This window comes from Aspergillus lucknowensis, assembly GCF_044049455.1.
Source record: "Aspergillus lucknowensis strain CBS 449.75 chromosome Unknown BJX67scaffold_8, whole genome shotgun sequence".
Taxonomy (NCBI): Eukaryota; Fungi; Ascomycota; class Eurotiomycetes; order Eurotiales; family Aspergillaceae; genus Aspergillus; species Aspergillus lucknowensis.
The window spans coordinates 210,079-224,957 of record NW_027263552.1 but is presented as its reverse complement, the minus strand read 5'-3'; the positions used below and the strand labels follow the sequence as shown (position 1 = coordinate 224,957).

Sequence of the window (14,879 nt, the reverse complement as noted above, 5' to 3'; positions counted from 1 at the left end):
CTCTCCCAGATGACCCGTTCGAATACAGCGCTGCTCTTGGATTGCGGGAGAGGTGCTTACGACACCACTGGAGTCAAAAAACCAGGCGCGCCGCCTCCACCGCCGAAATAATCGATCAAGTCGAACCGATGATGATACGTTGACAGCATGCCCGAAGTACAGGCAGGGGTGATATACTTTGTTTGATGGACGCATTTGGCGGAGTCAGACATACGACGAGCAGCCGAATAGAAGTTCCTGGGGACTGTGGAAAGAGATAGGCTATGTGCATCAAACCATATGAGACCGTATACAGACCTCCATGCAAGGGCTTACTGGTAGCGCAGAATAAATCAAAATGTTCAAGGCTCCAAGAACATTTATGTACCTCTGAAGTAATAGCCTGGAAGGCAACGTTCAGGGCAAGGACATAAATAGAGCGGACCACCCTGCCTCATCCCTCTAAACCATCCCCTCTTTTTTAAACACATGCATCATTTACTCCAATACTCTCCCATACCCCATGGCTTCATTCGAAAAGGAAGTTTTCCACAAAGGTGCAGGATTCACTCCAACCTTTGGTGATAAGGTAAAGTGTAAGTTTTCGGATCCTACAGGGGCTGGAGGGCCCGTACGGAGTTCGAGTCCTCCTCTGCAGGGAATGCTCTCTCTGTCCTTTGGGCAGTCACTAGTGTGCCACACGGACTCTGCAACAAGGCATTTGAGAGCTTGTTGTGCGGATTTAAGTTTTCATTTCCAGCATATATTCTATAAGGAAAATGGAGTAGTTCAATTTCTGAACAAGGATAATAAAGAGGCAAAAATAAGAAGCAGCAGCTTTTCCTTGTGAATACTGCAGCATGAATGCTTGTCTCTCTGGAGCTGATAGAGCTAACCTAGAGCGGTTCTGCAGAGCTGAGAAGGTGGTTCCTCGACCAGATACTTACGTTGCAGAGTCCTCGGACTGGTAACCTTGCCGAGAAGATTCCGCAGACGGTGCGGCACCTGTATATCTTGACCCTAAGTCATTCTAGATCCACGCTACGGTTATCGGGTTCTTAGTTGCTGGAATCCACAGCTTTCACATGTTTCTTATTTACTTCTTCCACTCATTCGATCACTTTATCTTTTGGACTTGTAGATTGAGCTAGGCGATCGCTTTGTATACCAACACTCCGCTGAGTCTGGCCCGGGCTTCTGGGGTCAATTCCTTGCCTCGAGGCATCACGATCTTGGTATTCTGGAGAACTTCAACATGATGTTGAGACCTCGGCGCGGGTCTGGTGGAGATAGCAAGAACTTTTGTGGTGCCGCTGTCCAAGAACGAGACGGGCAATGGCCTTGGGCCTCGTAGATTTTTGGTCGGTCAGGCTTGTCAACGCTCGAATCCAACATAGAGTATCCGAGCAAAACAGCTTGAGGAGATGACTGCGCACTGACATGCCGATATAATGAGTCAAGTGGGAGATTGAATGTAACCCCGAGATCAGGCTTGCCGAAAATCAACTATTTATTTCGCCCCCTCTCTCCATCGTATCGACTTCCGCTCGTGTTCTCTCTGTTTTCTCTATTCTCTGACTCACAACCTCAACTCAACCCTCGCCATGACCTCCCAGACACAGAAGAAGGACAATGTCGTCCTCGTCCCCAAACACGATTTATCACCGGAAGCCCTCAAAATTATAGCAGAGAAATACAAGGCCATCCGCCTCGCAGGTCTCCAGTCAGACCCGGACGCATTCGGCTCTTCATACGCCCGCGAAATCCAGTTTACCGAGCAAACCTGGGTCGATAGAGTGCTGAATCCGCTGGGTATGTTGTTTATTGCTCTACAGGAGGATGAAACATCCCCTGTTACGGATGACAACAACAACAACGACGACACCGTCGGGAGACTACTCAACAACACGTGGCTCGGTCAAGCTATCATCATCGGCCCCATCAGATTCCCCACGGGAGATGGTGAGGATGCTGCGCGGGCAAAGGAGGTGCCGTGGGAGCTGCTCAATGTTGATTTGCTAGAGGCGGCGAAAGTTGATATCCCTCCCGGCTCGAGGGTCGTGTATACCCTTGTAGGGATGTATGTTCGTCCTGAGGGACGGAGGGCGGCAAATGGCCAGCGACTTGCAGAAAAGGCTGTAAGAGCCGTTCAAGAGGATTGTAGGAGGAGGGGCGTCAGTGGTTTGGTGTTTTTGTTGGCTGCGAAGGGGAATGAGGGGGCGAAGAGGCTGTATGAGAGGGTCGGGTTTGTTGCTAGGGGGAAGACGGTGGTATTCGGGGAAGAAGAGCTGTGGATGCTTGAGATGGAGGTTGAAGGTCTATCAGAATAGGAGTGTACAGTCGGATGGCTCGAAGTTAGAGTGCGATATAATCAGTCTATGACAATCACTTCCGGTTCCAACTCCTTCGCCTCAGAGGGCCCCGGAGCCTCTTCCTCTCCGCGAAGATGTGTTCTGAGAAACTCCAGAATAGCAACAAGCGGGACCCCATGCCTCATCGCAGTCTGATCGTCCCACGACGAATGCAATCCCAGCAGCGCTCCCGTCTTCCGACAGAGCAACGGCGCCCCCGAATGGCCCCAATACGTCCACGCATCGTGTTTTAACGTCCCAATCTCCGAATTATCCTGAGGATCAGTGCCCACAACCATCCCCCTCAACCTCCCCGAGGAAATCTCAATCAGGTCAAAATCCGTTTTCTGCGGAATCTCAGACTCAAGGTCATCAGCGCCAGGCTGTCCGATACATAAGATCGGCGTACGCGCCGACGTGGACGTGTACGATCCCGAAATCTCCAGTGGAGGCAGTGAAACAAACGCGAACTCCCCAGGAAGAGCCAGTCCCTCAAGACAGACAACCCTGCCCAGGGCAAGGTCCCTCCTTGCGTCCCAAACGCGACACTCAACCTGCACCGCGAGACCAGTGTAGCTCAGGAGCCATTTCCGTCGGTTGCGGCGCCACTCCTCTTCTGACTCGCCGAAGCAGTGTGCGCACGTTAAGATCCAGCCCGCCTGGTCGATGCACACGGCCGTCCCGGCTTCATGTTGAGCCAAGATGAATGTCGCGCAGAGCGCGTTGTGGATATGCACTCCAAATTCAGAGGCTGAGGCGCTTATGCTAGACGCAGATACACGCAGTCGACGCTGTTTCTTGCGGAGGATGCGGGTTTCCTCTGCGTCGAGGCCCGGGAGGCGGGGTTTATCCGGGGAAACGAGTTTTATAGCCAATTCTGTGGGGTTCTGGGTCCGCGTTCCCTGGGACGAAACGGGGCCGTTCTGGAGATTAGATTTTGTGCTGTCTTTGTCGCCGTTGTCGCGAGGCACTGGAGCGGATGGCTCCCGTGTGGCTGATCGGAGCCTCCTCGCCATCGTGCTTTGTTCAGGGCAGGGAAGGTAGAAGTCGAGATATCCTTTCCCGCTTGCCAGGATACGAGATCATGTGAATGAGACGCTAGTCTACTTTGATTCCTCAATGGAGCCAAATGTGTCGACAAGAGAGGAATCTCAGCACGGCATTCACTGGGGCGTCCATTGAGCCCTATGCGGGGACAATTAGCTGAAAAAGGTCAGAAATTGCCGACAAATCCGAACTTGCAATTTTAAGGTTGCATCGCCTTCTCCAGGTACAGATTTTCATTGGCTCAAGAAGGAAGAACAATACCAAGATCCGTCGGAAGCGAACCATTGTCCGTGTGTGCCTGCGCCACCAAGGGTATCATGATGTGATGCATCCCGGGTCTGAAGAGCATGCAAGTAAAGGCATGGGATAAAGAGTAGGATATCCACTCTCTTACTTCTTGCAGCTACTGATGCCAGCCAAGTTCTTTGTTCAGCGCCCTAATTGGCCATAATATCCATTCCCTCTCTCAACTGGAACATAAGATAATTTTATAATGGCTTGGGAGCATTCACCAAGTATGACAAGACGGGAAGTGAGTGTTCATGTCAGCCGACACCCAACTTGCAGTCTTCGGCGAATTTCTATAACTCGCGAGGAGCGCCAGGAACGATTCACCTCTGCTGCTTCTCCCCGATTCCATCTAACCCACCGTACGCGACAGAGCACTCACCATGAAGTTCACACCACCCCTTGCCCTGACATTCCTCATCCCCACCATCCTCGCCGCAAAAACCACAACAGTAGTAGTCTCCTCAACACCCGTCCCCGAACTCTCCGACGTCATCTGGACCTCCGAAAACACCGGCTTCGATGCCCCCAAAGTCTCCCCCATCAACGCAACAACCTGGGACTGGTGGTACTTCGACGCGACCCAGAGCCCGACAGAGAACGACGAACAAGCGTCTGTCGTGGTAACGTTTTACACGGCCACCGCGTCTGGCTTTGATTTACTCGCCGGGTACGCGGCCGAGGGGTTTACAAGTCTCACGCTCGTCGAAGCGAGGGTGACATGGGCGAATGGGAGCTCGGAGGCATACATTTTCAACGCTACAGAGGCTGTCATCACTGCTGTAGATAATGGAGCATCTGGTGATTTCGACGAAGGGGCTGACAAGGCATCGTTTACGGGGGCTCCGGATCTGAGTGCTTACCGCGTGGGTTTGCAATCGCTGCTCATTTCGGGGTCGGTAACCATTCACTCTGTATGTACTCCTCACAACAGGATCATGATGCCTCACTGATCAGGACTAACGCGCCAGGTCGCTCCCGCGCATTACCCCTGCGGCCCGGCTGAGGCCAGCAAAGCGCTGGAGATAGCGCCTCACATCGGCTGGGCGAATGCAATTCCCGGCGGGAATGCGGATGTTCAGCTCACCGTGCGCGGACATCCGCTTGAATTTACTGGAGTCGGATACCACGACAAGGTACCTCGTTATCCGAGGCACAATCCAACACACCAGTAGCTAATGATTTACAGAATTGGGGCGATCAGAATTTCGCATCGAACGTCGGATCGTGGTACTGGGGCCACGGCCGCCTGGGCGACTACACCGTGGTCTGGTTCGACTTCCTGAGCGCGCAGAGGGAGAACTACGTCTCGGCATACCTCTCTCGAGACAACGAAGTAATCGTTTCGCAGTGCTCGGGGATTTCTGTGCGTCCGTATGGTGAGAACGATACTTATCCACCCTTAATCAGCACGGGACCTCCCACTGGCTTTGATGTGAAGATTTCGCTTCCTGAGGGGGGAATATTTGCCTTCTCCGCGGCGACGAAGCATATTATCGCTGGAGGCGAGGAGGGGTTTCCATATACCAGGTGGTCTGGGACGTTGCGAGGAGATATCGAAGGCGAGGAGGTGATTGGGCAGGCGGTCCTCGAGCAGTTTAATATCTTCACTGAGTGATCGTCTCGAGGTCTCGAGTTATTGTACAGTAAAAGGGCCGATAGATAGCTTCCCAAGGAAGACCGTAATTAACAAAAGTTCCAGCGGATGACGGACTCATCGTCTCCGACCCCTTGCGCTTTCCACTCTACAAGACACTGCCCCTCATTCGGGAGCTCTAGACAGAACAACCGTTTTGCCCGCCTCATCAGAGCACCACGGCACACAGGGGGAAGAACAATGGAATTCCCTCCGCCGCATATCCACGTTCCTCAAACCACGCACACACACACAATTATCCTCCTTCATGGCCGTGCAAGCGATGGCCCCGAGTTTGCCGAGGAGCTTTTCTCTTCGCTGACCACCAAGGGTACACCACTGACTAATTGCCTTCCCAACTGGCGCTGGGTCTTCCCAACCTCCCGAGACCGATGGTCAGCCTTGTTCCAGGAGGAGATGTGCTCCTGGTTTGACGCGTATTCCCTCACAAACATCGACGAGCAGCAGAAGCTGCAGATAGATGGCTTGCAGGAATCTGTCTCGCATATTCTCGACATCCTCGAGAACGAAATCCGGTTCCTTGAAGGCAAGGCAAGCAACGTATTTCTCGGGGGGATCAGCCAGGGGATGGCAACTGCGCTCTGGACCGTGTTCTGCGCCGTAGAGAGAATCCCGCATCGGATTGGTGGTCTCGTGGGATTCTGTGGCTGGTTGCCTTTTGCCAACCAGTTGGAGGAACTAATCGCCGCGCGATCCAAGGAGAAAGAAGATGCTGCTCGTCCTACAAAGGCTGACATCCAGCGACTGGTGTCGAACTTCTGCCTTGCTACTATCGATGGTCCGCAACCAGCCCAGGGAAATAACACGTCTGGCTCTGGTCGTGCCGTGCCGATCCTAACGACGCCAGTTCTTCTGGGCCACGGGACGGATGATGCCTGGGTACCTGTGGAGCTGGGCCAGCAAGCCTTACGTGTTGTGCAAGAGGTGATGGGGGGCGTCGAATGGAAGGAGTATACCGGAGCCGCGGGGGAGGGACACTGGATCAAGGAGCCTGAGGGCTTCGACCACATCCTGGAGTTTCTTGAAAGCAGGTCTATTGGAGGTTGAGTAGCTAGTTAAGAGCGCATTCTTTTGCATTTAATTCCTGTGGCAGGTTCTTCTTAGCATCTTCATCGGATCTCTTAGCCTGACTTTATCGTGCGGAAACTAGGGTTGGGCTGGGAGAGAAAAAAAAAAAAAGTACGGTAATGATTTAAGTGATTCTAAACGTCAGGACGGATCAACGACAGCCGTGCTCTATATTTTAAATACAGGCATTCTGAGGCTCAGAAATAAAACAGTGCTGGTTGCAGCAGTCAACTTCCTCTTATATGTTCGTGTCCCAAAATCGCAGCCCAGGCTTTCCTTTTTGTCAAAGATGCGTGCACCGTGTCCAACCTGAAACATTCAGATAAGCCCTCATATCAGCGGGCTTCAAGGGTCGGCCGGTTCAACTCACTTCAAGAATTGCCTGATCAACTTCAGCGGTCGATGTGGGGAGGGTTTCACTGCCTCGGGGAGGTTAACGGCATGAGAGCTCGTAACATTAGTTCTTGAAATTCTCAAGCTACTTGTATCTTATCTATGGCTTTTGGTCGCACCTCCCCGGGATTCAGCGTAACTTCCGCATATGAATGTTTAATGGGTCGCTCCTGCCCAGGTGCTGTATTCTTCCTTCCACAAGCGGAAGGTATGATGGGGTGCAGGTGCCCAGGTGCAGGTGCCCCGGTGGGTAGCACTTTCCCTCGAGTTTGGTCAGAGCTCGACGCTCTGTGCGAGGAAGGTGCGATGGGGTGGTCGTACTTTCCTCCCCTTTTCACTCGGAGCACTGGGCAGCAGGTTGCACCTTCCCGATACAATGCGTCTTCCTCGTACTCTCTTTGGGGAAAGTGCGATGGCGCCCGGGCCTTCGTCCTTCGTACCCTTGTCGCGGGCTAGACTGTGAGGGCCCTTTCTTGCATCCATTGGGGCTCAAGTATCACTGCACCAGGATTCAACTTCTGTCCCGGGTGCCACAAACCCGTCACAACACGAAGGTTCACTCGCATGTTCCCGCTACCGCACAGGACTGTGTCACACCCCGAACGGTGAACCGCCGAGAGATCCATGAATTGGCGGATCTTTCCTTATTCAGTGAACGGTCACGTGATCTGTATCTTGCACTGAAAGATGAATATTCGTTTCGCCGAAGGAAAAAGACCGGAAACAGATATATACAATTACCATGAGGATTTTGATACTCGGAGCTGAGACTCATTATTCTGATGAACCGTCTGCAAATTAGCTATCAGGTTGAGAACGGGCCGAATGGAATCCATGGATGTCCCATGAACGAGATACACGAGTTGTCATTGGTCCGTTGTCAAGCTTCTTGGGGTCTGAAATCCATCCATGGAATAGCGGCGCAACGATCTGCCGCGGGAATTCTCCACCTGTCATCTTGGGAGTCATCACCGTCAATCCCATCCCATCTCACATCCCACACAATTCACTCAAACTCCCAGAACAAGAAGGGAATTACTTGGGAGAGAGAGAGAAGAGAGAGCGAGATAGAGAGCAAAATGTCCCACTTCTTCCCCAAAGCCGCCTACGCCGAGGACCAGCCGCTCGCAACAACAATCCTCACCACGCACGTCTGCTACCGCGGTTTCCAAACCGGCGCTGCACTCGGCCTCCTCACGCGGACGGCGCTCTCGTTGACTGCCAGGCAGGCCGTTACGACTTCTGCGCTCCTGCGCGCTGCGGGGACAGGCGCGTCCGTCGGGACGGGCATTCTCGGTCTAGCGCTTGTCGGGCGCATGTGGGGGAGGGAGGAGATTGAGTGGAAGGATCGCAGCTGGAGGCTGCAGAATCATCTGGGTCAGACTGCTGTGGATGACTGGAGTCAGGTTGGGGGTGCCTTGGGGGGTGTGGTTGGCGCCGCCAGGGCGCGGGGTTTGGGATGGAGGGGGGTTGTTGGCGGGATGGGGGTTGGGTCGTTGGTTGGGGTTGTTGGATGTGTGGTTTATGGGCGGTTGAAGGAGTCTGAGGGGGATTTATGATTGGGTTCGTCTTATGTTTCGTGTATAAAGTGTACAATAGGACATGGGCGGGTTTGTTAGGGTTCTGGACGACGGAGGAATGTGAAGGTTCGCCACTCTTTATTCGGAGGAACATTTCCTGAATGCTGAGTTTGTAGATATTTCCTCGACAGAGTCTGCAAAAGTAACCCTCGTCAACTTCCACCGCACGCGAGGCGTGACGGTCGACGACAAAAGTGTTCGACGTGTCTGGCAACTCCAGACAGACCGACCCTCTCCCTCCTACAGCACTGCTCTTCATTGGGATATCAAAGAGTTTAAAGAGGAGGCGTTCAGTTCTCAGTTCGACTAAAATCGACATAGCTCCCCTGTCTATATCTCAAGAAACCCTTCTATCTTCTAATCCTTTACTCTTCTATTATCCCAACATAACCACGGATGGGCACATCTCCCCAGACTACCAGTAACGATTCATGCGATGAAACTCCCTTATCGTGCTTACACTGCACCACCACCAGCTTCCTTCAACGCATCCCCACGAAGCTTCTTCCAGCTCCCCAAAAAGCCAGTCAGAGTGGCCACGCCGAAGGCAGCAATCGTGATTGCAAAGACAGAGTGCAGCGACACCACATAGGCATCGACGACAACAGGTATCTGCGCAGCCGTGAACACTTCGCGAATCTGCGTTGCGCCGGTTCCGAGCGCCATTTCGGCGTTGATTTCCGGGAGGTTCGCCGCGAAGGTTCTGATCAGCTGGTTGTTGAAGGCGCTCTGCGCGGCGGAGAGATGGAAGGTGCCGCCGATACTGACGAAGACTATGGAGTATACAAACTGTCAGGGAATTGTATCGAGAAAGTTAGGGCAAGGGAGGCCGGCCCTCACAGTTCACAATAGCCATGGCTTGCGACATGTCCTCTGGTGCTGCGTGGATCTGTGCATTTGAAAAGGCCACTTGGAATGTCCACCCGACGGTAAAGCCAGTGAGGATCTGGTAGCCTATCCATTTGCCCGTCGAGGTATGGGCGTCCATAGTGTAGAAGAGACCACAGCCGATTGTCCCGATCGCACCTCCCACGACCCAGAACAACGGCACAATGCCGACCTTGGAGAGCGCAAACCCTTGAACGATGGCTGCGAAGGTTAATGGGATGATGAGCGCGAGCATCCGGACGCCGGATCCAATCGGGCCGGTGTTGTGGACGCTTTGGAAGTAGATAGGAATGTAGTAGAGGACGGTAAAGTACGCGCCGGCAAAGAAGAACATGTACATGGAACCGACCCAGATATAGCGCTTCCTCAACTGTTGATTGTTTCTGTGTGTCAGCTGCATGGCGGAGGGGGGTATATCAGACGGAGAAAGTGACTGACCAGACGCGGAGCAATCATGGCATGGTCTTTTTGGAAGAGCTCCCATGCAACAAAGACTAGAACAGTAAGGACAAAGCCAACCAGCAATCCGATCACTTCGCTGCTCCTCCAAGAGTGTGTCTGGCCGCCATACTGCAGGGCTAGCATGTAGGAGATGATCAAGCCCATCATGAGACCTGCACCCAGCAAGTCCATTTGCAGAATCTTCTCCTGCAGAGTAGCTTTTGCTGGTGACGCACTCGCCGGGACTTTAAAGAAGACCACAATCAGCACACCCGCTAGCCCACCAATGGGTAGATTGATGTAGAAGCACTGATGTCTGGTCAGCCCTCATTCGGTATCGAGGTAAGAAAACGGCCATCTTACCCAGCGCCAGGATACATTCTGCGTAAACGCACCGCCGATTAGCGGTCCCAGCACCGCCGCTATACCGTAAGCAGCACCTGTGAAGCCTAGGAGCTGTGGGCGCTTCTCCGGGGGTGCCGCAAACCCGAGGATAGTATACGCCCCGACAGAAACGCCGGCCGCACCGAGCCCTGCAATCGACCGACCAACTATCAACGTCTCCGGGTTCTTAGCTACTGCACATATGAGACTCCCAAGCTCAAAGATAAATAACCCAATTAGGAACCAGAACTTGAGAGGAAAGAACCTGTAGAGCTTGCCCCAGGTCGATTGGAATCCTGGGCCCGTCAACAGGGATCAGTGGAGTCAACAAGGAGAGGAACTGTACCACCGAATGTCATGAAATATGCCGCCCCATACCAGGAGACTTGGGTCAGGTCCTGGAATTCATCCGTGATGCGAGGGATAGCAGTGCCTAGGATGGTCTACCTGGTCAGCGATGTGCCGTGGCATGGCGCAGGAACTCACATTGTCGAGTGACACCAGAAAGACGCCAGTCATGAGCGAAGTGGCAAGGATAGCCAGGCGCAACCCTTGAGGATACTCGTCCTCAGGAGGCGCATTTGTCTCGCCCTTGTCGTTGCCGACATCTGTCGCATCGGAATCCGAGATTGGTGGATGTGAACTCCCAGCGCGAGTTGAGTCTGCTTCGGCCAGCTCCTTTCCTTCGTTGATTTCCATTTTGTTTCAGCTTATGGGAGTTTGGTTCAACTCGGAGTATGCGTGGACGAGATATTTGCTGTGCCTCAGGGCGAACATTCGCTCATGTTATAGCTTCCACCATCGGACGAAAGAGCCCAGGGGTCTTGAGTAAACACTCATCTCCGAGGCTGGTACCACAAGTATTTACAAGTTCTACGCTCGTCCGAGGGATAGTTTCATCCGACATCTCGAATAAGCACAACTTGGTCCGATTGTTCGTCCGAAGCTCGCCCGAAGAAGGATATTTGTCAGCACGTCCAGCCTCGGACGAAATCGAGGGTCAGTTGCAACATCTCCAGCTGCAGTTTGGGAGAAGTCCTTGTGAAACATTCTCCCACATTTAGATCGCATATTGTGAGACAGCCATGAAGGCCTCGGACGAAGCGGCGAGGGCAAAAAAGGTCCGAAAAGGCACCCACAGTTGCCGCGAGTGCAGGCGCAGGAAGGTCCGATGCACTTTTGCATCGTCAAGGGATGCCATTTGCATTCCCTGCTACCGTCGGGGGACGAGCTGTATCAGTCAGGGCGTAGTAGACGGATTGGACAAAGATGAGGCCACCTCTGATCAGCCTCTCGGCGGCATTACGCACAGGTCTTTGCATAACAACTCAGTGGGTAGTTCGCACTCGGCTGAGAACGCTCCTTACAGATCAAAGCAGGAGCGTGATGGAGATTGCAGCCATCCCGGGCAGCTCGAGCAATCGTCAACCCAGGTTCTGACGCCTAGCTTGTCGGCGACGCCAGCATCCAGTCATCTCACCATTCCAACGATCACTCAGACCCTCCTTGGAGCTCTGCCTCCTCGACGAGACATTGAGATCCTCCTTGCGAAAGTCAACGCCATTCCGACGCTCTGCTACCAGGCTAACTTCAAGGCTCGTACTGCCCCTCCGAATGAGCTCCTACAGGAACACATTACGATATCGAGCTTACTCGACCCCGAGGCCCATCCAGTCCTGTTGGCGAGGCAAATGCTGCGTTTTGCAACCGCATTGCGACATCTCTCTCCCACTGCGGCGATCCCCGGCTTGACAAAGCATCATCATGCCATCATGGAGGACCTTGCAGAGTCAGCGATCCAGATGGTCACCACAAACGATGCTCTGCTCGGAACGCTGGAAGGACTGGAAACCATCGTGCTGGAAGCTTTCTATCATGTCGATAGCGGCAACATCCGACGGGCGTGGATAACTTTGCGTCGTGCTGTCATGGGAGCACAGCTGCTAGGCTTGCATCAGCCAGGCCACCATCGCTACAAACTCATCAACGAGCAGAACGAACTGGACCCTGAGGTCATGTGGGAATCCATTGCGTTGATGGAGTGTATCTCCTCGCTTCTCCTTGGTCTCCCTACCTCTACCTGCACTAGTACGGCGTGCCCTGCAGTTCCGGAAACAACGAGCGACCCAGTGGGCGGCTGCTCTTGGCCAACTCTCTCCGTGCGTGTGGCAGCCAGAATTCTCGAGCGCAACCAGCTCCCCGTCGGAGACCGATGTGAAGATATAACCGCGAACATAGACAGAGAGCTCATAAGACTTGCTGAAAAGTTGCCAACCACATTCTGGCAGCCACTGTCATTTTCAGGGCTTACAGTAGACTCCCCCAATGCATTCTGGGAGACACGGAGAGCCTGGGACCAAATGTGCTATTACACTCTGGTCAGCCAACTTCACCTGCCGTACATGCTATGTCCGCGCCGTACACCGCAAGTGCTTTACTCCCGGCTCGCGTGCGTGAGCGCCAGCCGCGAACTTCTGACACGGCATATTGCGTTGCGAACTTTCAACCCTCTTGCATCGAGCCCTCGCTTGGATGATTTCATGGCGCTGATCGCTGGGATGACGTTGATGCTGATGCACCTGGTCGGCCACTCTCTGAGCCCGACAGATAACCTGCTCGCACACCAGCGACTGGGTGACCGGGCGACGGTAGAGCAAGCTCTCGAGACCATGAAATCCATGTCAGAGATGCATGAAGACGTCCCTGCGACAAGAAGTGTTGCTTTGCTGAAGGATTTGCTGGAACTGGAAGCGGGTGCTGCACTCAGACACAGATCAAACGACGTTGGAGACACGCGTACTGTGTTGACCATTCGGGTTCCCTATAATGGCACGATCCAGATAGATGCGAAAGGCATCAGACACGCAGCCCCGTCCGATACAGAGCAGCACTCCGTGCCTCAACACGGCGTAGTCATTGGGGGCATTGAATTCATGGAGGTCAAAGGGCAGACCCTGGCAGACCACCGCGCTAGCCATCCAACGTCTGATGCTGCACACTCAGAAATCTTGCCATCGACTCAACCGCCTGCGTGGCAGGTTGAACAACCCGTGGCAGCAGAGTACTTCGCAGAGAACGAGATGTTCCCTGATGCCGCTGCGAGCATGGACGACTGGGTCTTTCAGGGCGTCGACAGCGCATTCTTCGACGTTCTGATGCGCGGGACGGGGGATAATCAAGTGCCATAACAGCCCTGAAGCATGAGTATAGAAGATTCCTGTCTATAGCAGTGTCTATGATTGCATCTCTCCCACCCGAGTAGTACGCGGTGGTGGCATGAGCGAGCCACGCTCTTCCCCTGCCCATCCTCGTGTATTAATTTACCTTGTCTGGTCCTATACGTTCCCTCGTCAGTATGCATGCATGAATTCCTTTACATTATTCTCAAGGGAGCTTGATAGAGGGCGAATACCAAGTGTCTTGGTGGGAGAGACGAGGAGGTCATGTGAGCCGAGGCAGTCGGTTCTTTTGAAGCGGAGAAGTTGGGTAATCTTTTTCACGCTCGACTTCTCTCGAGATATAATCAAGGGACTAGACTTCGAGGCGTTATTGAACCATTTTAAATATCTCATCCTATCAAGCCGCGAGTACGACATGCCTTCCGCTCTCCAAACAACCAGCATTGGCTGGGTCCTCGTCTCCCTTGGCCACACGGTACGCTCAACATCGATTCTACCATCGAAAAGCTATCGAGATACTAATAATTCCTGCAGCTCAGTGCCAAAGAATGGCAATCATCCCCTCAATTCCGCGCCCTCCCAACCAACGCGGACACCTGCGCCCGCGCCGGATGGTACCAGGGGAGCGCCTTCTTCCTTGTCAACGGTGCGACGACCATTCAACCAGCGAAGAAAGTTCATTCCGCTAATCAGTGTCCTGCAGCTCTTATTAATTATAACTGGTCCCAAGCCCCAGAGCAGCTGAAGAACCCCATCAACAAGGCCGTCGCCGTCCTCATGGCCGCTGTGATGCTTGTGAGCAGTGGGTTCTACGTCAAGCGCGGTGTCACCAGCAACGGGGTCGCGACTGCCATTATGGGCGCTTTGCAGGCTTATTCGGCGCTGAGGGAGTAGGCCAGATATTGTTTCTTTATGTGTTCAATTTCTTCTGCGGTGCCTTCTCTCACGAGAAGCCGGAATTCGGACATGTCCACTGGGCTTCGCGGTATAGATGTGTGCTTTAATCTGCTGTCCTGAGGGTGTACATAATTCTGAGTCGGTGGTTTCTATGAATTGGAATATGCCGCTCCACTACTGTAAAATAAACCCGTCGAGTGAAGGGCTGATTCTGGTTGACACTATGTCTTCGTATTTCTGGTGATCGACAGCAGAGCCCCGCTGCTGCCTTGGTCCAGAATCTCAGACTTCTCTCGTCTTTGTATTGATCGTCTACCAGCCCATCAAGCTGCTTTCGAGCAGCGACTTGAGCATTTTCCTAATCAGACTGCCAAAATGGCCCCTGAGCGCTGGCTACCTCTCCCCCCTGAGATCATCCTGCAGATAGCAGAATACCTCGAACCAACCGACATGACATCCCTCGCACAAGCCTCAGAGCAATTCTCCCGGATAGTCATCGCAACCGAGGAGAAAACCCCGCGGCTCCTCGTCGCGGCGACATCCGGCCGCAAAGAACTGGTACAGGAGTGCCTCGCTGCAGGCGCGATCCCCAACGAGGTCTACGATGGCGGCTCCACTCCTTTGCTTATCGCAAGCACGTATGGCTACAACGAGATCGCAGCCCTTCTCCTGGATGCAGGGGCGGATTCCGATACGATGCACGATTCGGGCCTGGCTCCGTTGCATA

General features: G+C 53.5%; 8 protein-coding genes across 8 annotated transcripts; 5 read left to right on the top strand and 3 right to left on the bottom strand.

The window, feature by feature from the left end:
* Positions 1 to 1,583: 1,583 nt before the first annotated feature.
* BJX67DRAFT_378803 (GNAT family N-acetyltransferase) lies at positions 1,584 to 2,309 on the top strand (the record flags this gene model as incomplete). The annotated part of the gene is made up of 1 exon (XM_071032412.1): positions 1,584 to 2,309. The coding sequence occupies one exon, from the start codon at positions 1,584 to 1,586 to the stop codon at positions 2,307 to 2,309; it is 726 nt and encodes a 241-aa protein (XP_070888728.1).
* BJX67DRAFT_346916 (S1 family peptidase) lies at positions 2,298 to 3,435 on the bottom strand. The gene has a single exon (XM_071028467.1). It carries the CDS (start codon positions 3,344 to 3,346, stop codon positions 2,351 to 2,353), a length of 996 nt encoding a protein of 331 aa, XP_070888727.1. The 5' UTR covers positions 3,347 to 3,435; the 3' UTR covers positions 2,298 to 2,350.
* A 362-nt stretch (positions 3,436 to 3,797) lies between these two features.
* On the top strand, positions 3,798 to 5,290 carry BJX67DRAFT_391755 (uncharacterized protein). Its single transcript, XM_071034846.1, has 3 exons — positions 3,798 to 4,579; positions 4,637 to 4,801; positions 4,855 to 5,290. The coding sequence occupies exons 1-3, from the start codon at positions 4,049 to 4,051 to the stop codon at positions 5,281 to 5,283; spliced, it is 1,125 nt and encodes a 374-aa protein (XP_070888726.1). The 5' UTR covers positions 3,798 to 4,048; the 3' UTR covers positions 5,284 to 5,290.
* Positions 5,291 to 5,502: 212 nt separating this feature from the next.
* Positions 5,503 to 6,369, top strand: BJX67DRAFT_370581 (uncharacterized protein; the record flags this gene model as incomplete). Its single annotated transcript, XM_071030939.1, has 1 exon — positions 5,503 to 6,369. One exon carries the CDS (start codon positions 5,503 to 5,505, stop codon positions 6,367 to 6,369), a length of 867 nt encoding a protein of 288 aa, XP_070888725.1.
* Positions 6,370 to 7,679: 1,310 nt separating this feature from the next.
* On the bottom strand, positions 7,680 to 8,248 carry BJX67DRAFT_346914 (uncharacterized protein). The gene has a single exon (XM_071028466.1). The coding sequence runs from the start codon at positions 8,099 to 8,101 to the stop codon at positions 7,940 to 7,942; it is 162 nt and encodes a 53-aa protein (XP_070888724.1). The 5' UTR covers positions 8,102 to 8,248; the 3' UTR covers positions 7,680 to 7,939.
* A 571-nt stretch (positions 8,249 to 8,819) lies between these two features.
* Positions 8,820 to 10,775, bottom strand: BJX67DRAFT_391748 (MDR family MFS transporter; the record flags this gene model as incomplete). Its single annotated transcript, XM_071034845.1, has 6 exons — positions 8,820 to 9,136; positions 9,204 to 9,621; positions 9,690 to 10,001; positions 10,056 to 10,372; positions 10,423 to 10,519; positions 10,563 to 10,775. The coding sequence occupies 6 exons, from the start codon at positions 10,773 to 10,775 to the stop codon at positions 8,820 to 8,822; spliced, it is 1,674 nt and encodes a 557-aa protein (XP_070888723.1).
* Positions 10,776 to 11,161: 386 nt separating this feature from the next.
* Positions 11,162 to 13,264, top strand: BJX67DRAFT_378797 (uncharacterized protein; the record flags this gene model as incomplete). The annotated part of the gene is made up of 1 exon (XM_071032411.1): positions 11,162 to 13,264. One exon carries the CDS (start codon positions 11,162 to 11,164, stop codon positions 13,262 to 13,264), a length of 2,103 nt encoding a protein of 700 aa, XP_070888722.1.
* Positions 13,265 to 13,565: 301 nt separating this feature from the next.
* On the top strand, positions 13,566 to 14,612 carry BJX67DRAFT_346911 (uncharacterized protein). The gene is made up of 3 exons (XM_071028465.1): positions 13,566 to 13,730; positions 13,790 to 13,901; positions 13,959 to 14,612. The coding sequence occupies exons 1-3, from the start codon at positions 13,671 to 13,673 to the stop codon at positions 14,147 to 14,149; spliced, it is 363 nt and encodes a 120-aa protein (XP_070888721.1). The 5' UTR covers positions 13,566 to 13,670; the 3' UTR covers positions 14,150 to 14,612.
* The last annotated feature ends 267 nt before the right edge of the window (positions 14,613 to 14,879 follow it).

Bases quoted from the DNA above. Each gene is read 5' to 3' on its own strand.
- BJX67DRAFT_346916 (XM_071028467.1), bottom strand. From the start codon at position 3,346: ATGGCGAGGAGGCTCCGATCAGCCACACGGGAGCCATCCGCTCCAGTG.
- BJX67DRAFT_391755 (XM_071034846.1), top strand. From the start codon at position 4,049: ATGAAGTTCACACCACCCCTTGCCCTGACATTCCTCATCCCCACCATC. The intron at 4,580-4,636 runs GTATGTACTCCT...CTAACGCGCCAG, and splicing joins GGTCGGTAACCATTCACTCT to GTCGCTCCCGCGCATTACCC. The intron at 4,802-4,854 runs GTACCTCGTTAT...AATGATTTACAG, and splicing joins GAGTCGGATACCACGACAAG to AATTGGGGCGATCAGAATTT.
- BJX67DRAFT_346914 (XM_071028466.1), bottom strand. From the start codon at position 8,101: ATGCGCCCGACAAGCGCTAGACCGAGAATGCCCGTCCCGACGGACGCG.
- BJX67DRAFT_346911 (XM_071028465.1), top strand. From the start codon at position 13,671: ATGCCTTCCGCTCTCCAAACAACCAGCATTGGCTGGGTCCTCGTCTCC. The intron at 13,731-13,789 runs GTACGCTCAACA...TAATTCCTGCAG, and splicing joins TCGTCTCCCTTGGCCACACG to CTCAGTGCCAAAGAATGGCA. The intron at 13,902-13,958 runs GTGCGACGACCA...AGTGTCCTGCAG, and splicing joins CGCCTTCTTCCTTGTCAACG to CTCTTATTAATTATAACTGG.